The sequence below is a fragment of the Perca flavescens genome, chromosome 6 (assembly GCF_004354835.1).
Source record: "Perca flavescens isolate YP-PL-M2 chromosome 6, PFLA_1.0, whole genome shotgun sequence".
Classification (NCBI taxonomy): Eukaryota; Metazoa; Chordata; class Actinopteri; order Perciformes; family Percidae; genus Perca; species Perca flavescens.
This window is the reverse complement of record NC_041336.1, coordinates 25,201,217-25,226,802: the sequence shown is the minus strand read 5'-3', so window position 1 is coordinate 25,226,802 and position 25,586 is coordinate 25,201,217. Positions and strand designations below refer to the sequence as shown.

At 39.7% G+C, this 25,586-nt stretch overlaps 1 protein-coding gene across 1 annotated transcript in view; it reads left to right on the top strand.

Annotated features, from left to right (window-relative positions):
• LOC114557645 (doublecortin domain-containing protein 2) overlaps positions 1-25,586 on the top strand; it is a 28,796-nt gene continuing 3,210 nt past the window's right edge. The window contains exons 1-8 of the mRNA XM_028581228.1: positions 1-99; positions 6,487-6,796; positions 7,808-7,862; positions 11,796-11,872; positions 12,003-12,137; positions 12,464-12,613; positions 13,748-13,802; positions 14,873-15,056. Of these exons, the coding sequence (XP_028437029.1) occupies positions 6,510-6,796; positions 7,808-7,862; positions 11,796-11,872; positions 12,003-12,137; positions 12,464-12,613; positions 13,748-13,802; positions 14,873-15,056 (943 nt within the window). The 5' untranslated portion in view covers positions 1-99; positions 6,487-6,509. The remainder of the gene's footprint in view (positions 100-6,486; positions 6,797-7,807; positions 7,863-11,795; positions 11,873-12,002; positions 12,138-12,463; positions 12,614-13,747; positions 13,803-14,872; positions 15,057-25,586) is intronic.

Here is a 25,586-nt window from a genome sequence, read left to right as displayed (position 1 = left end):
GCCTTTCCTAATCAAGTCCAATCAGTTTAATTAAACACAGCAGGACTCCAATGAAGGAGTAGAACCATCTCAAGGAGGATCAGAAGAAATGGACAGCATGTGAGTTAAAGTTGAGTGTCACAGCAAAGGGTCTGAATACTTATGACCATGTGATATTTCAGTTTTTCTTTTTTAATTTCAGTTTTTTTCTGTCAAGATGGGAGTGTACATTAATGAGAAATAAAATGAACCTTTTAGATTTTAGCAAATGGCTGCAATGAAACAAAGAGTGCAAAATGTAAAGGGGTCTGAATACTTTCCGTACCCACTGTAATTCAGCCTTTAGTCTGACTCATTCCAGGTGGGTGTTGGCCTCCGCCAGGGCTGTGCTTTGTCGCCAAACCTGTTTGTGGTATTCATGCACAGGATATCAAGGCGTAGTCAGGTTTGGGTGGGGTTGCTGTTTGGTGGGCTGGGGATCTCATTACTGCTTTTTGCGGGTGATGTGTTCCTGATGGCATCATCGGCCTTTGACCTTCAGCACTTACTGGATTTGTTCACAGTCGAATGTGAAGCATTAGGGATGAAGATTAGCACCTCTAAATCTTAGGCCATGGTTCTCAGCAGGAAACCAATTGAGTGCCTACTCCGGGTGGGCAATGAGTCCGTACCCCAAGTAAAGGAGTTCAAGTACCTCTTGTTTGCAAGTCAGGGGAAAATGGAGCGGGAGATTGGCTGGAGAATTGGAGCAGTGGGAGCGGTATTGGATTCGCTTTACCACACCGTTGTGACAAAAAGAGAGCTGAGCCAGAAGGCAAAGCTTTCGATCTACCGGTCAATTTGGTCATGACCTATGGTCATGAAGGCTGGGTCATGACCAAAAGAACAAGATCCAGGTTAGAAGAGGCCGAAATGGGTTTTCTCCTTTGCGACGAAAGGATGCCAGTTCTGACATCTGGTAAGGATGGCCCGTGGGTGCCTTCCTAGGGAGGTGTTCCAGGCACGTCCAGCTGGGAGGAGGCCTCGGGGAAGACCCAGGACTAGGTGGAGAGATTATATCTCCACCCTGGTCTGGGAACGCTTCAGGATCCCCCAGTCAGAGTTGGCTAATGTGGCTTGGGAAAGCAAAGTAAGTGGCCCTATGCTGGAGCTGCTGCCCCCGCGACCCGACTCGTTTATCTGTGTTTTAAGCCCCCAACGTCTCCTTCCAGGCAGCGCTGCCTGGAAGGCACTAGGATTAGGCAATGGTTATGGTTAGGGTTAGGTGCCTTGAAATCAAAGGTTGCAGCGCTGCCTGGAAGGAGACGTTGGGGGGCTTAAAACATCATCGAGCACCCGACCCAGGATAAGCAGTTGAAGAAGTATGGATGCATGGATGATGATCACAATTGATATGGTCTATATCGACAAAGTTTTGTTTCCAGGATTGTTCAGGTCCTGCCGAATATTCCGCCGGATGTCCCTAATTTCCGGACGGCTGTCCCTTACCTTCCACGTTCTTTGTGTTGGCATTCTAAACTCTGGTCGATTTTATGAGAACTATGGTTAACTACTGTAGACTATCTGTCGAATCTGAGTTTTCTGTTGCACGACTAAAACAACTTCTGAACGCACACATGTTCCACCCACACAAGTTCGTTCCTGAGGCTATTTCGCAGAGGACCATTGCTCCGTCAGGCGCTTAGTGCCACCCAAGACCATTGTGATTGGTTTAAAGAAATGCCAATAAACCAGAGCACGTGTTTCTCCCATCCCGGAATGTTGTGTGGACTAGCCAGACCGTCCTTTGCACACTGTGGAGGTAGGTCTAGCAATGCGAGACTACAATTGATACAGCATTCCCCAATTATTATGAAATTTAATGGCATATTACCTTGTTCTACCGCTGTACTCACACGATTAACAATCATCAGAGTTCTACCGCTGTACTCACACAATTAACAATCATCAGTTCTACCGCTGTACTCACACGATTAACAATCATCAGAGTTGTAAAATGCATCCTACAACACATTTCCCTGTAATATTATACTCAATGTCTTTAACGCTCTTTACCGCTTGCCTTGCACAAAATAAATAAAGATTACTGGCCTATCATAATATTGTGTTCAATATCCCAAAATGAGACATTGGTTGTGTAGCCTCCAAACAGATCTACATGCATGTCTTGCAGAGAAAGCACAAATAGGAAAATGTAAGAACAGCCATAATGTAGTGAGGAGTACCTTTAATTGTAAGCTTTTTCAAGATTGGTTAGCATGACCCTCAATCATCAGTGTTCATAACAGTAACAAAAGAGTCAAAACACACTGTCTCGCAACAGTCTGTAGACACTGAGTGCACAAAATCCAGCACACAGCATTTGGGGATGATTACTGTCTAAAAAGATTTCAGATATATTGACTTCTGTTCTAATCAGCGTGTGGCCTGTCAGTTTTATTGTTGTAAGCTTTATACGCTATCAACCTTTTGCAAAAGTTCATATTTACTGTATTTAGGGCTGGACAGTCTAGCCTCCTGTTGTGCGTGAAGAAAGTGTATAATTATAGTCTTGCTCAGTAGTAACTTATTATAGTTTTTTTTTTTATCAGACACAGAGGAACAGACAGAAATAAAAACATTGTTGATACAATGTGTCATCTTTGTCATTTCACCCTATTTCATCCCTGAGCGAGAACAAAATCCCTGTGCACCCTTTGTCCCTGTGTGACCACGTTCACTTGATGTGCTTAGAGTATCCTCAAACAGACTACCGCTGGAAAGGGAATTATAACTGCAAAATAGATATATTTGTATTTAATTGTTAATTGTGTCCTTCTTAATGACAGGGTTTTTAAATGTAAATATTTACTTTGTAATTGTTCTCTGTAATCCACAATAATTACCCACTCAGTGAGTCTCTAATGTTGGCACCCTACAACTTTCATAGAACAGATCAGATAAGCTAAAAATGGCACATTAGCATTAGGATACACTCAAAGAGGACACATAGTCTTGTGACTGTATAACTGATTGAATCCAACTTACTCTAACTCCATTGACAATGTGTTACAGTAAACCTGTTGATGTAACCCATTTCATTAACTATCTGTCATTCTCTTCTTACATTTTAAAGACATGGAAAAGGGGTCCTCAATTAATCTAAATGTGAGTGTTTTTTTGATTCCACCTTTCCTCCATTTGTTGACACTGGTAAAGGCCTCTGACAGATGTTAGCTGTGTCATTTTCTAAATGTTGTCAAGCTAGGACAATTTCAAACCAATTTTGGCCATGCAAGGATTGGGTTTAAAAGGTGCCATTATCACATCCAATAAACAACAGTAATTATGTATAATTGCATGTCTCGCTACCGACGTTGAAACTGAAAGGATATACACAAGAAAATGTGGAAGGGAATGGGATTTTCTTATTTAGAGGTGCACTGCACTATATGATATTGGCTTTGTCCTAATATGAAACAGGGATGTGGACACTGAGGACACCTATAAAAAGCTGCTCAAGACCCACTTGTTTTGTACTTGCTTTTATTTAGTTTCTCATTTAAATATACTTTTTATGTTGCATTGTGTCTACATTTCAAGTATCTTGCTCTCTTACTTTTTGTTTTTTGTCTTTTATTGTAAGGCACTTAATGACGTCTGCTCTTGAAACTTATTTTCTCAATAGGTCCTATAAACCTAGAGAAACATGCCATTTGGAGAAAGAGACCGGAGAGCAAGAGTGCTCCAAAGTGTGTGTGTGTGTGTGTGTGTGTGTGTGTGTGTGTGTGTGTGTGTGTGTGTGTGTGTGTGTGTGTGTGTGTCTGTGTGTGTGTCTGTCTGTCTGTCTGTCTGTCTGTCTGTCTGTGGGGGCTTTTTTTTGTCGTACAGGGCCCTCTACTGACAAAACACCTGTACTACATATCCCTCCTTTAGAATATGTTTACAGTCATCGTCACATATCACAACAGTCAACACGTTCATGCACAAGCCCAGATGCCTTAGTCCAAAAAGAGAACATATCTTTGCCAAAGGAGCCGTGACTAGACAATGTTTGGCAAGCTACTGGATAATAATCAAATTTCAATCAATTGATGAACTGTAAACAAATTCTAACATGCGTCCTTTATATCTCTTTGACTAGTAGATGTTCAAAAGCCCTATACAAAACATGTATCAAAAACTACATTCAGTGAAATACTAAGCACTAAAATAATATCCAATAATCCAACAGAAAACACAACAGCATGTACACAATTAAAGCCATCTTAAAGCCTTTCTTTAGTTTTTCAAGACACAATTATAATTCCTTAATAACAGTGCATGTATATAACATAACTAATCAATCTTATACCTACATAAGTTTTATCATCAGGATGACACATGTCGACCTCCTCTACCTCCCCATGTTTTCTATCACTCTCTACTTGTTGAGAGAAAATCCCGCACACTGACCATTACGCCAGCAATAATTTATTTAGAAAAATACAACGTTTCGGTACCAGACCTTCATCAGGTAAATTCATCACTACAAAAAGACAAAAATAAATAAATATAGGCCTACCCTTATGTTAATATACTCCATTGTAAATCCTGTAATACATGGCCTTTTCTCTAACATATTTTAGATAAGTGTCTTTGAAGTAGCTCCTAAAAGCATGACTGCAACTTCTACATTAGATTATAAGCTCTGTGCCAGTTTGCTGTTGTAGCCTATATATTCTAATATTTGAGCATACAATCACATTTCAGTAGCCTATGTTCTTCAAGAAATTATGTTTGCAGCTACTCCTCTGCTCACAATTTTTGAATACTAGCACACTATATGATACAGCACCATCATGTGGCCTCAAGTGAAAATTTGAGGTGCAGCTGTGCAATGCAGGCGGCTATATTGCTGTAGGTTACAACAACCAACATCATTATTGTACATTCTATAGGCCTACATTACATATGATATCACAACATGTATCATACTAAAGTTCTTTTGGGACTTTTGGCCCTGACTGAGTTTATTGTTGACACCCAACACGTCTCAATAGAGCGGTAATTGTACCGGTGATTGCTGCTGATGATGAAAAGGGGTCATGACGACACTAGTCTATATCCTTGACGTTCCACTTCTGGGATCGCTCAGGTGCCGCAGGGAATTCCGCCGGATGCATGTTTGTTCCCTTCCGCTTTCTTTGTGTTGGAATTTTAAACTCTGGTGGATTTATGAGGACTATGGTTAACTTCTCCTCAGATCTCTGCAGAGTAAATTGAGACAGCTAGCTAGACTATCTGTTCAATCTGAGTTTTCTCTTGGACAAATTCGGAATATTGTCATATTCGGTATAGTGGAATATTGGTGTGCATATAAACTTACTGAATCGGTGAAGGAGGAGGAAAAGAAGTAAGAATAGGTTTTGGTCATGATTATCCCTCTGGTACCATACAGCAGCTGACCAAACTTAAAATTAAACTATAGGCTAGCTTTGCCGCAACTATGGTAGGCCTATCAATACATAATGTAGGCTATAACAATGCATGGCTTCATATAGTGGGGAAATGTTTACATGCATTTACACTAAAGACATTACATTAAAAAAAAAAAAAAAAAAAAAAAAATATATATATATATATATATATATATAATCCAGACATGTAGGCCTATATTATGAATTAATCTGTCTTTTTATGTTTGCAACAGGAAACGTACCACTTGACAATAAGGACATAGAGTATATCCCTGTTATTACGCAACACAATTACACAGAACAAACATGTTTTTTGTCCCACTCTCGAGATGTCACCGCTGGGTTTCCAATTCTCTTGATACCCTATTAACTTTCTCACATGGCTGTTGGAGGGTTTTGCATTGCATCGTCTAAGTCTAACAATTGTTTCTACTTTTTTTTTTTTCCTCTGCTCACAGCGCTCTTCATGCGTCTTTGTGTCCTACACTGACAGTGCGCATTTTATTAAATAAGCCTGTTGTCACTTATCACTTAATTAATGATTGACTCCCTGTTCATTACGGCTGTGAGAAGTCCCTGGTAAGCGGTGAGAAAACAGCGGCGCGTTCCCATGGATACGTCCCAACAGATGAGCTCCCACGATGCAGCTCCCAGCATACATCCTGGGGAAACTACAGAGACTCGTTTGGCCAAACCATCACTTGTTGCGTAGCGGTGCACGCGAAGCGAACTCTGCGCCGTTCCCTCTGTAACGGATTGAGATTCTGCTAAATGTATGGAGCGTTGACATAACGCCGGGGAATATCAACAGAATTGATGCATGCGCTCATATGTTTTATTCAGTAACCTCATCTTTAACCCGGGAGCTCGTCGCCTTTCGCCCTGAACGCTTCTGTGTCCAAACTGTCCACTTCGTTTATCCCCACTCAACCCTAAACATTTGGCCAGGATGGACCAGCTCTAATGTTATTATAATGGCCTATAAGCCTTTATCTCGCAATTGGGGTCAAGCTGCTGTAAGTTTATAACAAAGATCTCTCTCTCTCTCTCTCTCTCTGTCGCGTGCCAGCTTGCTTGCTTTCACGCACAACCATGGGCTCTGAGAAGCCAAACTTTCTGTCACAGCCGGTGGTGAAGAACATTTTCATGTACCGAAACGGCGACCCTTACTACGACGCTCGCCGGATTGTAATAAACCAAAAGAGGGTGTCCAACTTTGAGACTTTGCTGAGAGAGGTGACCGGCGGGATAAAAGCCCCATTTGGAGCGGTGAGAAACATCTACACACCGAGAGGAGGCCACAAGGTGGACTGCTTGGAGAGCCTGCAGAGCGGGGAGCAGTACGTCGCTGCTGGGAGGGAGAGATTCAAAAGAATGGAGTAAGACTTGACTTACGTTTGACAAATTACTACTTTCAAATTGTTGTTTTTTTTCACAGTAAATTAGCCTGAAGAATATCAGTACGGTTACAGTTTTACATTCATACTGTGGCTGACCAGGTTTAACCCATCTACTGCAGTAGGCGTATTGCCTGCAGGATGGCATGCTGGTCAGTTGTAATTACTGCTAATAGTAAGTATCCTAATTCAAATATTAGGCCTAGTTGTCAAACACGGCACACACTAACTGAATTCCACAGTCAGTGACAATGTGGTCAATGTAAAAATCAATATGTCACTGAGCATCAGAGCTGTTGACTCAGTTATGGTCTTAAAGTTTATGTGACTCAACAGTTTTGCACAATGCTAAGTCACAGCACGAAAACAGAAGAAGTCAGCACTGCAGAGAAGTGTGCTCTGCTCTGACCTAAAAATAAGTGGACTTATACTGCAGATAATGAGATTTGTGCAGTGAGTTAGTCATAGAATGTAGGGGTTGACGAAGTTAAGTGCGAAGGTATTTGGGGCCATGACTTTTGTGTACTGTCACCATGCTCCTTGACATAGTTTTTTTTAATGCCAGGTAAAGGTGTGGGTACTGTGTATGTTATCCGCTGCATAACTAGTAGAACATATGCGCTTCCATAGTCATAATCCTGTTGTCCTTTCACTGCATACCATTCAGTTGTTGCTTTAATACCCAGAGTAATTGTGGGGAAAATCTGATTTAATTCAAGAGATTCACAAATAATTCTCCAACTAACCTTTTTAATAATGTTTTTTATTTAGTATGCATAATGTGGGGCTACACACTGACTATTAATAAAATAAGAGTTATATTATGTTAAACCATGTTTTAGTAGCACAGATAGCAGCAAGGAAAAGTATTCTCATATTTACATTTCTAATTAATTGCATGAAATAATATTAATTAATTTATGAGTTAAAAATACATACCGCTGTTAAAAATCAGGGTGCTGAGTTTAACTTCACTTTATGTTTTGTCTGTAGTTACCTACAGATAGGCTCGAGAAGGAAGAGGATGATGCAGACTCTTCCGATGCAGGTAAAGCCAAAGTTCTGCTAAAGTAAAAATGCCTTCTTTCATTTAGGTAGAAAGTCATTTGTGTGTTTAGTCAGTCTAGAAAGGCAAGTTCATGTTGAATGCAGTAAAATGTCGTAAGGAAAGTAGTGCAATAGCTGTAGGGAATAGCGGTGTGTTTACATGTGTGGATTAGCTTTAAGTCTTGACCCCAGCTTTATGAAAATGAATTCATCCAGAATCCAGATCAAATATGAATTGCAATGTAGGAACTGTGTTTCCTAGTGAAATGTTTAAGTAATACCTTCTAGAGATTAATGAAACCCATCAACGGTGAGGGTTTCAGTTACAGCCTTCTCACTCAATCCAACTTTACAACATTTGAAACTGCGACTAAATGCAAGATACATGAGGATTCACCTCTGCCCTCCTGCCCCCACCCACAGTGTGAAGGTTTTTAGAAAGATCATTTAAACAAGGTGTTATGTTTAGCATTTCTCTCTATTGTTTACTGTGAAGAATCACTTTGTTGTGGTCTCAGTGGCCATGCATTATTGATTTATGGATCATAATCATCCCTCCTTTTCAATGCATCTTTAATCACCAGCTATGAAGTCACAGGCAAAATAGCAGCTAGTTCAAGGGTGTATTGTTTCTGTTTTAAAAGTCAACTTCAGGTCATCTTTCCAAATGAGTTATGTTTTTCATAATAGCATTTACAGTATTCTAGGGAAGGCACAGATGTGTGTACTAGCACCCATTACCAAACCATATTAACCCCATTCATGTTGTTATGATGACAACATGGCAACATATACATGTGTGCAACAGTTTGACATGCTGATTTGTCAGGGTACTCTGTACTACAAGTGTGCAGCCCATTTCTATCTTTGACTTTGTCTCTGGCCACAGACAGCATTGGCTGTGTGTGCCCTGCTGTTCTTCACGGTAACATGTTAATCATACAAAGTGAATCAGCAACTGCTCTCTGTGGTCTTGATTTTGTCTTATCACCCGCTGTAAGCTCATTCATCACAGGTAACCTCAAGGGCTTGTTGTTGCTGCTGTGATTACGTGGCGAGCATAAGAAGAGCCAATTTAGTTTACAAGGACCCTGCTTCCCCTTCACTCCCCCACTTAACCTGCCCGATTGTGTCAATTAATGATGAGAACTCTTAGCCGGCTGGATGGTTGGCAAGTTTGTTTCTTGTCCTTATTGATTTTGGAGCATTATGGGAAGGGCTAATTATAGGAAGGTTACTGCTTCAGATATACTATTCTGTATGTGGCATATTATTAACCCAGCTTCTGACACTAGTCCCTGCTATAAAGAAATGCTTATTTTTTTTGCTTCTACTCGATTTTCTATTGTTCTTAAATTTCCATTTACCTTGAAATGTGCTTCTTTATTGCACTATGTTTGATTACGTACAATTGAGAGGACCCACTTCAAGTAGTCTCGCATTGCCAGCCCTATCTCCACTGCGCTGTGGAGTAAGGTCTGGCTACACCCCAGATACATTGTGGGATAATAAGGGTAATAAAAATTGCTCTGGGACGTTCGCATTTCTTAGTTTAAACCAATAACAATTGTCTTGGCCGGCGCTAAGCTCCGGTTTAGTGACTGTGGCTCTGCAAAATGGTCTTGGGAATGGTCTTGTTTTTAGTGGAACATTTGCACCCCGGAAAAGAAAACGCCACATAGAATATTAAATTAAGTTAACTGTGCACACAATACAGTATTGTGAGCTATTTAAATTAGCTGGATACATGGTTAAATGTAATTTGCTCTTATCAGTGTAACGCCGTGTGACTTTCCTCCACAGCCATCACTCCAAAACATCCCAGTTAGAGAGTAACTGCCTGCCCTATTGCATGATCCATATTTTATTCAAAACTTAGCATTTTTAGCGTGTGGCTTGCTAGATCGAAGTATGTTGTTTCCCTAAGCGAAGAGATTTGATGAGCTACAGAACTACAGACAAAACATAAAGTGAAGTTAGACTCAGCACCCTGATTTTTAACAGCGGTATGTATTTTTAACTCATAAATTAATTAATATTATTTCATGCCATTAATTAGAAATGTAAATGTGAGAATACTTTTTTTTTTTTAATTGTATTAGTTTATTTGTCAGGGACAATGTACAAAATACATTAATCTTACAAAAAGATGAACGTGCCAAATGTCAGCTTTTATCCTGAAAATGTACTCCAGTTGACTACACTTCAAGTCACTTACAGGTTACAGTAAACACTGATGCTGGTAGATTAATTTAGTGTTTAGGTGAAATGAGAATAGGTGATGTAGTACCTTATTATACACAAAATCCTTCATAAATTAGCACTTATTATTTTAGCTGCATCTAGCATCTGCACTCTCTAGATGGAATCGAGTGAGTGTGTGATTTAGTAAAGTGTATAAGCAGCATTGTAACATCCCTGCTTAGCACTAACAGTAAAACATGATGCTTTTTGCCAAACGTGTGTACATAGGTACTAAAAAGAGCAATCAAAGATCATGCGCCAAATCTAGTGCTTTTAATGGCTCCCTAGCGAGTGATCCATGCCTCGCCTTGCTTGCTTGTTTGTTCCAGGCTTGGATTGGTTATGAGGTTTCTACTAGTTCATTGCATTTTTCTATCAAGCATTATTGATTATTTTGGCAATTATGTAAATAAAAATGCATTTTGTTAGTGATTAATCATCTTCTGTGTTTTAAGAACCTCACCATAGTATTTTATGCAGTTAGTGTCTGTGCCCTGGCCTCATGCCTTTGTTACTGGTATACCTCTGTATATGTCTCACACTTTGTTCTTATAAAGTAAGTTTTTGAAATCTACTCCTGGACTTCACATCTCTGTTGCCAGGGTGCACACACAGGCCCCCAGAAGACTTTTAATATACCTCCTTCCTTATCTCTCTCTTTGTTTCTCTCTCAGAGGATCCAAATCTTAGTCCTAGAGTCACAGTGGGTTACCTGGTGTTATGGGACAGGACCTGCAGTGCTCACTCTTTGCAACCCCACAACCTCAAAGGATTACAGAGAGGGCTCAGTCTTTTGCTGTCACAGAGATGAGAGACAGAATATTTTAGTGTGTACAATAACTCTTTCTCCTTTCCGTCAGGGGTAAAAGCTTTTTATTTCACAAAGTGTTTTTTGTACCATGTATTGAAATCTCTCACAGCAAACGGAGAAAAAACGTGTATGGATTTTTAAACAGATAAACATATTATTGTCTACAATTAACACATGGTGCTACATCAAGCTGTTGCCACTATTGGTGGCTCTGATTCTTCAAGCAGTTCTGGCACTAGAGCAGGGGTCTTCAACGTTTTTTAAATAGAGGACCCCTTAACTGAAGGAGAGACGGAGCAGGGACCCCCTACTACTAATATTGTATAAAATTAAGTTGCATAGTTTTTAAAGAAAGTTTTAAAAATTAACAATAATTTGGAGGCCCCCTTGCAGTGACTCTGAGGACCCCCCTAGGGGTCCCGGATCCCCTGTTGAAGATCTCTGCTCTAGAGGATTTACAGTTTTAGCCCTGTTGACTGCCCTGACATGGACAGCTATATTTAGGAGCTTAAATGTTGTCCTTACCAACTAGAAATAAATATTGATCCCAGTGTAAGCATTGGTCCCTAAAGCAAAAGTCCCTAAAGTTTGCACAGGTCTGTTGTTTTGAGTCTCCACTGGGAAACAAGAGCTGTCTTTAAATCCCAACTGGACACACTGATCTGCTAACAAGCTTTCAAAGCATGCTTAGGTTACCTGTTATCAGGACCCAGAATATACTTATATGTGTGTTTATATGGTGATAGGCATTTCTCTATGTACTTTTAGCTTCATTGCCTATACCAGATGTAGGCAATCTGTGTGCCAGATCATCTTTAATGATCTTTGAGCAGCTGTATATTTGACATATATTTTACTCTTTGTATCCCTCTTTTCCAGGCCAGACCACTGCCACCGAATCGAATCACTGTGTCAGCTCGATTCCTGAAACCCATCAAGGAGCCGTGCACAATATTGTAAGTTCAATTTGCCCTGCTTGACATGAAGCATTTCATGCTGTTTTGATTTTCTCAGAGCGATATACTCGACGAGGGAAACAAGGCTGTGTCATTGTTTGTTTTAACCGTGTGTTTTTTCTCTACTTAGTGTGGTAGCAAATGGCGATGTCTTGGACCCTGCAATGAGGCTGTTGGTCCACCAGAGGATGCTCGGCCAGTTTGACAGAATACTAGAGATGATCACAGAGAAGATGGGTTTGAAAGTCCTGGGGGGTGTCCGAAGGTACAGCTAAAAACTAAAATGCTTGCACTTCACATATACTGTCTTTACTTGTTAACAAAATAACTCAAGAACAGATTTTTTTAGCACTTGTTTGCACTGTTGTAGACATATGCATATCAATGAAGAAAAACTGCTTTAAGTTGCCATTGTTAACATGGACTTTGCTCTGGTGGTATATAAACACAGTGTGTGCTTGTTAATGTGACTGTCTTAATAAATGACCACATGATTATTGGAGGATACTCTGCAACTCAAGTGCATCTTGACAAACTGGTAAACACATGATGGAAACCATGGGGGCTTTTGACTTTGTGTCTGTTTTCTAGTCTCTACACCTATGAAGGCCACCAGGTGACTGATGGAAATCAGCTGGAGGGTGGTCAGCTGTATGTGGCTGTGGGAAGAGAAAGGTTTAAGAAGCTGCCCTACAGTGATCTTCTCTTCACCAAACCAAGAATGACAAGGAGGGTGAATGGGTAAGCCACATCTGCAAATACTTAACTCACTTTCACTCCCTGGCTTGCGCTGCTGGTATGAAATACTGCTATAGATACACTGGTGTACTGGCTGCAGCTTTCACTACACAGCAGCAGGGGTTAGTTGGGCTTGATGTGCCGAGACAGCTTTTACAAAACCCTAAGTCTGTCTGGTCCCATGTGGTATGAGACTGCAATTCATTACCTGGAGGACAATAAGCTTGGGGAGGGGACTAACAAATTAAATCCAAAACATGAAACACACCAGTAGGGCTTAGGGTTCAGCAACCCCAAAAAAACTTATATATGCTACAGAAACATCAATAATACATTGTCACTAACTATTAGAATTCAGAAAGGCATTCTTTTTTGTCCTTCCCTGTATAGCACAACCAGTGCAAAAATAATACCATAATAGCTTGTGCCTTTATGGCTCTGGAATTTTCTCAATACAGATAAAACCTTGACATTGCGCAAACTGATACATTTGTTTGAAATGTTGCATGTAGGTAGATCCTACGTAAAACTAGCATAGATGCAAATTGTGCTTATGTCTTCACTTACATTTTTTTTTATTGAGCAAGGTACCTGAAGTTATTCATTTACACTAACAGCATTGGCCAATGATGCACATTTTTAGTATCCATCAGTACGTAGATTCCTCTGTCCTCTGTGAAGAGTTGTGTAAATGTAAAAATGTAGTACTATGGCTACCAGGGACGGTTCTTGGAGACCGTTCAGTTTGTGTTTTTTTCTGTGTTCCTGTGTGGCAACTAATTACTCCCCTGGGGATAATATCTGCTTTCCAATCATCTGAAACCTGCATCGCTTAGCTCCAGATATTATTTTAAGGATGGATACCTTGCTGCATGTGAATAAAAGTGTTGCCTTTCCTATTGCAATGTTTGAATAATTTTTACACTGTAGAAATGAACAAAATCAGAGAGAAAATGTGCTATATCTACCATTTCACATGCACATACACAAAGCTACAGCTTCTTAAACATGCTATATTTAACAAGTCTTCCATATTATATTAAGGTATGTATATTACGTATTAATCAAATATCAAACAGCACAGTGTTTAAACCTCCAACTTTTCAATACAATTATTTGTGTCTGTTTTGTTTACAGAATGAAAGCTTACTCTCTACCGCCTATCTACAGATTCTCCAGGCAAAATGGAAATGTAAGAATTTCACGTGCCTTTCACATTCATTGTTTTAATTATTTAGTTTTATTTTGAAATTGGAAATAAGAAATCAAATATTTTCATAGCTGATGTCCCATACATTCCTTACATAACCCAACATGCATAAAAATAATTAGCACAGCATTCTCAAACATACACCAAATAGAGGAAAGTATTAGATTTTCTGTATGTTTTTTTTGCTTTGAGTTAATTCAATGAGGAATGGGTAGATGGATGAAACATTTAGCTTAGCAATAAGTGTTCAAATGTTAAAACTCAGCCTTGTTCAACAATTATTTGGCGTTGTTGTTTGAATAGTTAGTTAACACAGTTCTCATTTTTCCAGCTCTTTAAAGCTGCGGTAGGCACTTGATTTTTGGCGTAGTTGGCCAAAAATTCCATAATAATCATTTATCATATTGTAATTTAAGTGGTCTAAGAAAAGACTAGACTTCTGCACTTCCTCTTGGCTCTGTTTTCAGGCTTTAGATAATCTTGCCGTGATAGGAGACCTGGTTAATCACAGGTAATATCAGAGACAGAGAGCGTTCCTGTAGGCTGTTCTGGGTATGTATTTTCCTTGCGACAGAGAGGGAGAGCTGCAGTCTCACTCTACTTCAAATTCTGGCATTGTTTTTGCCTTCTACCCACTGCAGCTGTGGGTACCATGTTGCACACTTACACATCTGCTGTTCTGGATGACGGCTGTAAAAAAAAAAAAAAAATCATAATACCAGCTGCTGTTTATCACTTTGGCCTTGTGGGGAAGGAAGAGGTCCTATCCCTGCGGTCCAATGTACACATCTGCCTTTACTCCCGTGGCACATTATTAAAGATTGTTGACCGAACTCTTGGGTTGCCGGTCATGAACTTTAGACAAACAGCAGCAGTGAATTTTTATATATATATATATATATATATATATATATATATATATATATATATATATAAAAATATATGAGTGTGTGTGTGTGTGTGTTTTATTTGTATAAATATGTATGCGTGTGTGTATATATATATATATATTTTGTACATTTTGTACTGAAATAGAGTTGTTTGTTGTCCAGGGTACATCTATAATTCGATGCAGTGATAGCGGAGATGGAGACTCCAAGGCCTCTCCTCCAGGCCACAATGGCCGCAACAAGGAGCACATATCCTCTATCGTCAGAGAGATCTCTCAGGCCAAACTCAAGGCCCTCAGGAAGAGGAGGAGTGGACAAAGCATGGCTCTCGGCAACTCTGACAATGGTAATGCAGAAACAAATAGAACAGTATGGATAGGAGTAGGGATGGGCATTCGATTACATTTTCTCAGTCGATCGTCGGGAGAATTAACGATCGACTCTCGATTAATCATTAATGTTTTTATATTAAAATTCATTATTTATTTAAGGAGGTTATAGATATAGATTATAGATATATGCGCTGCGGTGCTCTGAAGCAGCAGAACCTGCAGCTGCGAGCCGGCATTCTTAAACAGAGACCCTCGTTTGTTCCAAAATAATAAATAAAAACAATCATGTTAAATAACTTAACCAAAAACATAATAATACTTAGATCTGACAGGTTTTGTCAAAATGTAACTCAAAACTATCCAAGGCACGGACAAAGCCTAATAAAAAATAACAAGTAGGCTAACTCACATACAACTTCAGCACCAGTCTACTGATTTTTGTTGAGAAAGTTAAGAATGTTGACATGATCTGGGGTCAGACGCGACCGCTACCTGGTGACCGTTAGTCCAGCCGCCGAAAACAGCGTTGCTGGGATGCACAGGTACCTCCGCGCTAACTTGGCCAGCCCGGGGAACCTTATTCCGTTCTTCGTAGTGAGTTTCTACCAGTCTGGTGATGGTACTTTGTGACGAAATGTGATATGCTAGTTCCAATATCCACCTCAATGAACTTGCAGATCCCTTGGGTAATTTTCTCTGCTCGTTGTGCATCGCAGCTCCTCTGTGCTAATGCCGAGTTTATGCTACCTAGGTTGAGACAGAGCAGGATGCACCGTGGCCGCCACCAACATTAACCAGGGTCGGATGCACTTTGTTTAGTTGTAGGCTACATCATTTGAGTCGTGGCCGTGTTGTACTTATAAACGGCAAAAAAAAAAAAATCAAAATGGTCCCACGCCACACTGCGCCGTGTGCTCTTCATGATTACTTTTGAAATCAAAATGGAAATTCGCAGCCAGGTAACTGAGTATGGAGTCAAATATTGCCCCCGGGTGGTAAAATGTTTAATTGCTGCCACACTGTGAAATGTATTTCATTGCTTCAAGACTCACACTACGCAACGCAACCAGCATTAGTTTAATCGATAACAAATGAACGTGATCAACGAAATTTTTAATAATCAATTATCGATCATCGAGTAATCATGCCCATCCCTAGATAGGAGTGCAATATGTTTACATAACTGATAATACAAACTGGCAAATACAATGTGGCTGTATCTTTGGAGTATTGTAGCTTCTACAAGTGGGTTTTTTGGTTCAGTACTATTCTTATATTATTCAATTGATTTAGAAGTCTTTTATATTAGTATATGAATATATCTATGTTATATATTAAAAATGCACTAACCGCACATACGGATATAATAGTTTGTGAATTGTATGTTAATATTTGTCCACATGTGCTATTTAAAGTGGGAGAGAGTGTGTGTTTCTTCTTATAAAGCCATGATATAGTAAATAACCACATGGGTGTATGCTTACATGTGTGGTTGCATGTGCTTGTGCAATCAAGATGATGAATGTCTGTCTTAAGGACACTTCTCACAAGAATGTCACATGCTATAAGTGCTGCCTGGCCTTTTAATATCACTGTCTGAATTGTCTTTGCCATGAATAATTTCCATGAACGTGTGCACAAACTAGGCTTATATACAGTAAGAATAATACAATATACAGATATATGATGTAATGCATGGCCTTTGAAAGCTTATGTAACCTGCTGCATTCTTAAATGCCCACATAGTGGCACTGTTGCTCTGCAATAAGAAATACTGTATAGCAAGATGTATTGAAAGTAGGTCTAGCATGATGACATTACCTTATATTACGAGAAACACATTACGCCATCTTCTGGGCTTATGATCAGTAGATTATGTCCTGCAGAAACTCCAGTTTTTGCTTTTGTGCTTATTGGCAGGTGGCCCTCATCTGAACAATAAGATGTTTTGTTGCTCTGTGACCCTAACAGCTGTTTTTCTTATACATTATATATAACATTGTGACAGGGAATTTTACAGTAAAAGGGATTTAGATTGTCTGCAGACTGCTGCTGACCTTATTATAACTCCTACTGCGGTATGAACCACCATTACGTCATCTTGTGGCTCATGATAGATGTTGCCTGTTTGCTCCTCTGGCAGGAGACTTGACAGCAGAAGCCCAAAGGAGCGTGGAGAATTGTGTCTGTGGTTCAGGGGAGCTGGCATTTTGCATCAAAAGGGATGAGGAATGTGTGTGTGTGTGTGTGTGTGTGTGTGTGTGTGTGTGTGTGTGTGTGTGTGTGTGTGTGTGTGTGTGTGTGTGTGTGTGTGTGTGTGTGTGTGCATTTGAAACCTGTAATGTCCCCCTTAAAATCCTCTGTGCATCAGATTGTGTGGCAAGTCGTATTACAGGCAGAGAATACCATGTAGCATTATTGGTCCCCTTGGGTGACATTGGCCAAAGATTAAATTAACAGACAGGCAGCTCAGAAAACAAGATCAGGCATTAGAAAAGATCGTTTGAATGGCTTGGAGACCATATTACATTCTCATGCACCCTTCACTGTTTGACCTATTCAGTCTTTCTTAAATGCTTTCTTAAATGCTCTTTATTTGTCTGGCTTAGTAGGTGTAGTGTACAGTATGTAATGCAGTCTCTGCACGGCATTGAGTCTGTCTCTGTGTCTCTGTCCATGGTGCTGAACAGACCTTTTGTAAGATACAGCAGGTTAAGGTTTCCCACACGTTTCTTTACTCTTTTTGTCTTTTTCCTCTCACCCTAAGGAAAACAATGCTGAAATGTTATTTGTGCATTTGCCTTCTCAAAAGCATACAAGAACTGAAATCATAGCTGTCCATTGGCTTACCAACAACAAATTACTTGTGTACCCATTACCTACTACGTTTAGTCTTGTGGTCATGTTTGTCCAGTTTAGCTTTTCAATAGGGACACAGTGTTCATACCAACTTTATTTAGTGATTTACAGCCGCACAGAGGTGTTTTTGGAGGTATCATCCCTTCGGGAAACCCTGCCCCGGCTGGGTATGAGGTAAACACATCCCAATCTGGTGCCAAAAGGAATGCAGCCAAAAGGTTAGCTGCCTGGCAGAGGCTGTGGAAAGAACACAGCATGAAACCTACACTTCAGATCTCTGGTGTGCAGGAACATTGGAATGAAAACAAAAGATTATTATGAAGGTGTCATGTCATTATCAATGTATTTGTGAGATAGGGAGGGGGGGGGGAGAAAAAGAGATGCACACACTAAACGGCTTTGAAACAACCAAACAATAGAGAGAGAGGGAAGAAAAAAGACAAATGAGACAGAGTGACCCCGTAACTCGAGATTCTCCCTCTGTTCTGTGCCGACACTGTTGTGACAGGGAAGTTAGTTTTTGTGTGTGTGTGTGTGTGTGTGTGTGTGTGTGTGTGTGTGTGTGTGTGTGTGTTGGTACGCCAGTCCCCATTATTCACTGTCTATCAGCTGCAGGGAGCCAGACTGAGGAGAACTCCAGCAGTTTCTGTCTGGTGTATTGCAAAGCTTCTGACTTTTCTGCTTCATTAGAGTGAGCACTGTGGTGAGTGACAGCAAAGACAAGGGGGAGGCAGTGTGACAACTCATGCAGCAAAGGTCACAGAATGAATTTGAACTCACTATAACAAAGACATTCGGCTTAAAAGACTTAACCAACAAGACACATTGCCTGTCGTACGCTTCACCCAGCATAGTTATACTTTATGGCCCTTTTAAATTGAGTAAATTATTGGTCTAATTTGGCCAGTGTTCAGGTTGTTTATGACCAATCAGCAGTTGTTGCTAACCTCAAAATAGAAATATGATGTCCTCATCAGTGTTCTCTTTCTGAAAGGCCCTTTGTGACCAGTTCAGTTAATGGCTCTCTTGAAAAAAGTAGAGAAGAGAAGAAGTAAAATGTGAAGCAGCAGGAATGGGAAAAGAAAGAAGAATCAAATATATTAGAAATAGGAAATCGTGTGTTTTGGCATGTTAGGGGAGACAGGATGTAAAGAGAAGAGAGGACAAAAGAGAAGGTTAAAGAAGAGGAAATAAAAGGTTGAGATTGATGAAAGCAGAAGGACATTATGAGGAGAAGAGAAGTGAAGAGAGAAAAAATAGTACAGTAGGAATCGAATAGGGAGTATGATGAATAGCGTGAGATGGTGGAGCATGAGCATTGTGTTGGAGAAAAAAGGCAGAGATATTGAAGGTTAGAGGCATGGGTGGGGTTTGTATAATTGCCTTTCATTTGGATAATCTGCCCATTTAGAGTCATCAAAGCAGAATTTTACTTGCCTCTGCCCCTCGCTGGGGCCAAATTGCTGCTCCGAAAATCAACAAAAGAGCCTTGCACTTCAAGAAGGAGGGGCAGATAGAAATGTATGGACAAGAGGAGAGAGAGGAAAGCCAAAGTGAGAGGGAAAGCACAATAAAAGGAGAAGGGGGTCTACTGATTATTGATACTGAACACATTTTCAGGTGTAGTTGCTATGTGGATTCTTTTGGAAGCTATTTAGTCCACACACTCTCAGCAGCCTGGAAAACAGCAATATGGTTAAAAAGAAATGGTTCAAAACAACTAAAAGCAGTACCAGTTAATAGCAGATTTTACAACAGCGAAAATTTGGAGACACACACCCTAAGGCCTTGCACCTGTGCTCCTTCACATACAAACACAGACAGAGCACTTTTGTATCTCACTTGTACAGTCTTAATAATGTCTCAGGTTCATCTTGCCTTTTGTTTCAAATCTCTAAATCTGGAGAAGATGAGTTTCAAATAATCCAGGTAATTCTGCCCAGGCTTCTATTAAAACATTCAAAGACATCCACTTTACACAAAACCTTATGTTCTGAGAAGCTATTTGCCTCATTTTATGTACAAGGCTGCATCCTTTAATGTAGAAGGAGCCAATTAAATTCATGCCACACAATGGGTCTACATTATGTCCTTTCCTATTATTTTCCTTGAAGGGACTTTAATTTGAAGTCATGGAACTTTTAAATTGCGGGATTTTTTCAGAAAAGATTATTTCCAAAGCTCAAAATTGAAACATGCTTGGCATTATTTGCAAGTTGAATGTGAGAGGAACGAAGATGGCTGCATATGTGAGTGTGTCTGTGTGTTTATGCGTGCCTTTGCACAGGCACAAGCCAGATCAACCTTCTGCCTCTGGTGTCATAAAATGTGATGCTGCCTTGGGGAATTAGCCCTGTTAGCATATGTATCTATAATTCCTGTCAAAGTGAAATAAGGTTCAAAACAGAGTTGGGAGGCAAGAGATGTGGACACAAAGAGACTGTGTGTCTGAAATCATGCGCTTGTGTAAAGAGGCTCAGCAGAGAAGGATGAGAGATGGCAACCTTTAAAGGAAGTTTTTTTTCCTTGCCAAGTTCTTAGAAAGTGTGGTTTTTGAGCACTGCGTTAAAAGTATTTATGTGTGTGTTATATGCGTGACTGTTTTTATCTGCACTCCCTCGCATGTCACATTTCAGGCAACACGGCCATCCTTCCCAATCCCCTCCTTCTTTCCTCCTCTCTTTTCATCTCTTCCTTTTCACAGCAGAAAATAAAAGGTGCTTCATGACCCTTTGATGCAGGATTACTGGATTAAAGTGCAGGGTAGCTGTACTAATCTGCCACATTAATCTGTTAACAAGTGTTTCAGCTGTGACATACAACAGTCCAGGCTGTGGCACCTAAAGTATTGGTTTAGGGTGACGTGTGACACTTTCAATGACGCAAATTTTCTTAATTTCTGTCACTTTTAATCTAGCCTGCGTTGCCCATTTTAGCATTTTTGTCGAGGTTTAGCTAGTAGACGTACATCTGGAGTAGCTGTGATAGGAGCATCTGCAGGGTTTGTATCAGCCTGAAACAGCTTTGACATTCAACCTAAATGGCAAGAGTAAACATTATACATGTGTGAAGATCTGAAATTGACATCATGTGTTGGAGCTGGGCTTAGGAAGTTGCTGTGTTGGTAGAGCTAAGTGCTTTGTGTTCATCACTGTCAGTTATAATGCAGTCGCACAAACACTTTCAAATGTTGCACATGTCTGTCACTTATCAGTTTTTGTCCAAATAATGCAGTTCAGGGTGCAAAGAGATATACATGTAGATTTTAGATGATCTACTCTAACGACTTCTAGTTCACAGAGGGCTCTGCCTGTGTTAATTGAAGTTCTAAGACATAATTATTGTTTTGAGTCTCCATTTTAGTGACCTAAAATATTTGTGCTGTGAGTTACGTTCAATAATCCAATATTCAACCTAATAAACATTTGATATGATGAAGACACTGGATGATAAGGTTTCAAGCAACTGTAAGGAAAGTGAGAGAGAACAACTCCATAAATTATTAAAATATTTAACTGAAGCCATGACTTTTTATGAATATTACTGTGCCTGTCTGACTGCAACATTGTTAAGCAAAGCTTTCTTCTGATTTAATGTCAAAGCTATCTAAGCACAGGGCTGCACACTACTATAGATAAAAGTCACTCATAATACTTTTATTCAGATGCATCTTGGAAACAAACATTAAAGGATGTTATACACTAGAAATAATTTACATTACTATTGTATATGTCCTTTCCACACACAATATAAGACCAGTGTGTCTGTTTTTAGTGCATTAAAGATGTTCAGAAAAAATATACTTATGATAGTTTAGGTCCAAAGCACAGTTTCCACCAGGCTCAATCATTGAGCAATTTAGCATTGCAATTCCATAAAGTTGGGAAATTTAAAAAAGAAAGGTCAAATTGAAGAGAGGAGAATTGAAAATGTGAATTTTAGTCCCTACGAGCTACTGACAGCTACGGCGTGGTTTAGGTGTGTGTGACAGCCGCGACTGTTTGTTCAAAACAGTAGCAATAGACAGATGGTAAATTCGGCCAGGTATTCTTTTAAAAGTGCTTGCCCTTTTGCAAACCGTTACCAATGACAGCTTCTTGGATGGTTCTGTGTAACAAACCATAGTGCGTCAGGTTAATTTTGCCTCATAATCCTCTGAATTGCATTCAAATAGATTGTGTATATGCATAAGAGAAAAAAACAAAACAGTCATTAAATGTTTTAACATGACCCTGGCCAGTGACTGGAGCGCAGTTGCTGAGTGGCAACATTTCATAATTACCATTCAGAGTTAATACCCATGTTGTTTTACACCCTGCCATAACTCAGCCATGTGCTGAGTGGGTTAAATCAGCTGGGTGTAAATAAGCAATAGACTGTACTGTATGGGGATAAACAGGGAGTGTTGTTGGGAGTGATTTCGGTACATAAAGTAGTACGTCAAGTGTTTATTTAACACTGCAGAGCTAAGTAGAATTGGCTTGTTGAGGCCATGCCAAGGATTTGCCCATCCATTGGTTTATAAGCATAAATACAGTGTATTGAAACTGTGATTTTTATCATTTATTTAGAACTATAACCTCTGCCATTTAGGTATTAATTTGAAAAATAAAGAATATGCTCGTCTACAGCCAAAACAAGAAACACACAGTTGTGGTGAGAGAGGCTTGATTAAACAATCTGCTGTGATTATACTGTGGATATTAGGTGGTCAATTCGAGTTGCACAGGAAATGCTGGATAGTGCAATTATTGGAATAAATACAAAAGAGGCAACATTTCCCATTATTTGGTTTTGTTTTTGACATTTCCAATACTCTCTCTGAGCTGAAAACCCTCGCTGATTTGGTTTTCTAGTAGTGTCTCCAGACTAAAAGCTTTATTCAGTTTTCCCAGAAGTGTCACAGCACTGAGAACATCTTGGAAAAATTGCATAACAGCTGGAATAAATGATTTGCAACATTAACTGAAGGTTTCTCCAGTGTGACTACTACTACGTACGTAGTGACTACACAGCTGTTAAACTCAACATATTCCTCAACAAACCTATTTGTAATTCCCCTGATTCATGCCCTGGTCTGCTACAGATTTCCTGTGGAGTCAAGAACTTGTTTGTGCTGTATGGATTTTACTCATAAATTCTTCAAGGAGTAGTGGGGAAGCTTTTAAACATGATATTAGACCTTGCTAGTCTCTGCAAGACATGGTTATAATAGACCCTGCTAGTCTCTGCAAGACATGGTTGTCCACTCCAACTCTGCAGTGGAGGACTCAAGAAAAGACTGATGTGCAGTAATGCACATCAAAATTGTCTCATTTGTCAGCAGGCTTTTCATGAAAAGAGACAAAGATGAAAATATTCTATCCAACAAAATAAAAGCTTTATTCACACATTGTTTACCACCCAGCTCCCTGTGGAGTTTAAACTCATTGCTACAACAAAAAAAGAGAAGATTGGCAACAATCCCTGTCCTGTGGAAGAAATTAAACGATGCACCTGTTTGCTTACACTGTGCTAGGACTTGAATCGGGGAAAAAAGTTCTGTTGACAATTCTATTTCAGGGTTTATCTGAGCACAGGGTCCCACTGGTGGTTGTTTCTGTTGTAATACATTATGTTGTTTTTATTAATTGAGTTGATGAATATAAACCATAGATACTTTATGGAATAGAATTGACATCATGTTGCCTGGTGTGATCTGCACACTGAAGTGTGTAAGGGTTCCTAGAATTGGATGAGCACATCAAATGGAAACACAGATCAAAGCAATGCTGCACAACTGTATGCAGCTGAATGTGTAGAGACGGAGATCACAACTCCTGTATTTTCTTTTTTACAAGACCAGTTCCCTAAAACTAAAATCAATCAAAAGCAGCAGTCAGGCAGACTGTGTGTGTGTGTGTGTGTGTGTGTGTGTGTGTGTGTGTGTGTGTGTGTGTGTGTGTGTGTGTGTGTGTGTGTGTGTGTGTGTGTGTGTGTGTGTGTGCTTGTAAAGAGAGAGATGAAGTTTGCTTGTTAAGAAGTGGGAGGTTATTGTAGTTTACTATCAGCTATCACTTCATCTTCAGTTGTGCTTTATTACATTTCTCTGGAACAACAGTCATTTATAACTTTACCTTTCATAATAATGAGTAATTATACACACTTACTGTTGCATTCTTGTTTTACCTCACACTGATGGATGAGATGTAGCATTACCCCTGAAGTGTGGGTGGGCTCTGTCTGAGTTTGTGCCAATAATACATAAGGGAATGTGTGTGTGTGTGTGTGTGTGTGTGTGTGTGTGTGTGTGTGTGTGTGTGTGTGTGTGTGTGTGTGTGTGTGTGCCTGATTATGAAAGGAAAAAAAGAGACAGACTGACACATTAGACTGCACACAAGCAAGTTGCAACACCAGAACCCAAATCTACTGGATTTAATGAAGAGCAAGAAGGGTAGATTCTAAATATTGTGTTTAATTTGATTTAGCATTTTCATGAGCCCGTGCCTCGTCCTCAAATCACGCTAAGATATTTAGAGTCGTAGCGGCTCATCCGCTGCTTACTGCTTACACGCAATCGTTCGGCCCTCACTGTTAATGAATGCAGGCGATTTCCATAAAATATTCTTAAAGAGGTCCGTTATTATTACCATAACGTTTCATCTCCCACCATAGCTAAACTTCAATCAGTTTTGCATTTGAAATGCATTAAATGTCTCCATAAACTCTTCTAATCTCTACCCAAGTCATTTTTCTTCTTTAAGTTGTGTAGAAAGGGGAACTAATATTAAAGACATTAATTACACTGTTCTGTTCTTTTTTCTTTTTTTTTCTCCACTCATTTTGCCGCTTATTTCTGATTGGAAATTTCAGTCTCATCCAGTGTTTCAAAACAAGTGTGTAATTATGTTGTTTATCAGAGCGTATAGTTGTATCCCTCTTATGATGTTTAGGGTTAATTACTTTAAGGCCTTTGATGCACATGCTCACATGAAAACCTGAAGAAGAAAAAAATTTATTAATTTTGCACTCCAACAAATCTGCCTTGCTGAGCTGATTGCTTCAATAGAAATGGGTGTGTAGCTGGTATCAAGTTGTGGTGTGATGTCTTCCTACACAGAAAAACACAGACTCACTATGCAGTTTAGACAGTAAATTATGACGGGTGGTTCCTCTGGGGAACTGGGCAATATATGTTCTTATAATCTTGACTATTATTACATCAGATTTATTTTGTTTTGTTCTTGGGTAGAATACTATTGGCTGTGGCTTTGATGAAAAAAATAAAGGAAATTGAAAAAGCTTCTCCAGATTAAACTAGTTAATTCTTCAAATTAAAAAGAAAAGGTGGGCCCATTTCTCCCTTTGAGTCAATTTTGAGTGCCTAACGTTGAAAGCCAGTGTCTGGGATAAAAGGCACTGGTGATGGGGACCTGAATAAATCTCTTTAACGTTTGTGTGCTGGCCAGTGGTAAAAGTAGAACAACATCTACCTTTATACCTTTAGGGATTATTAGGGTGATTACTGCGTTGGTGATAATACTAACAAGGATCTTCTCACCTTATCACCATGTTTTCTGGCTCTCTCTGCCACACTTCCATTGTCTGGGGAAGTTGTTTACTTGCCTGAAATAGGCTTGGGTGTTTTTCTTCTTTACCACCAGATGTCACTCTTGAACTGTGTTTTGTTAAAGACTGAAAACACA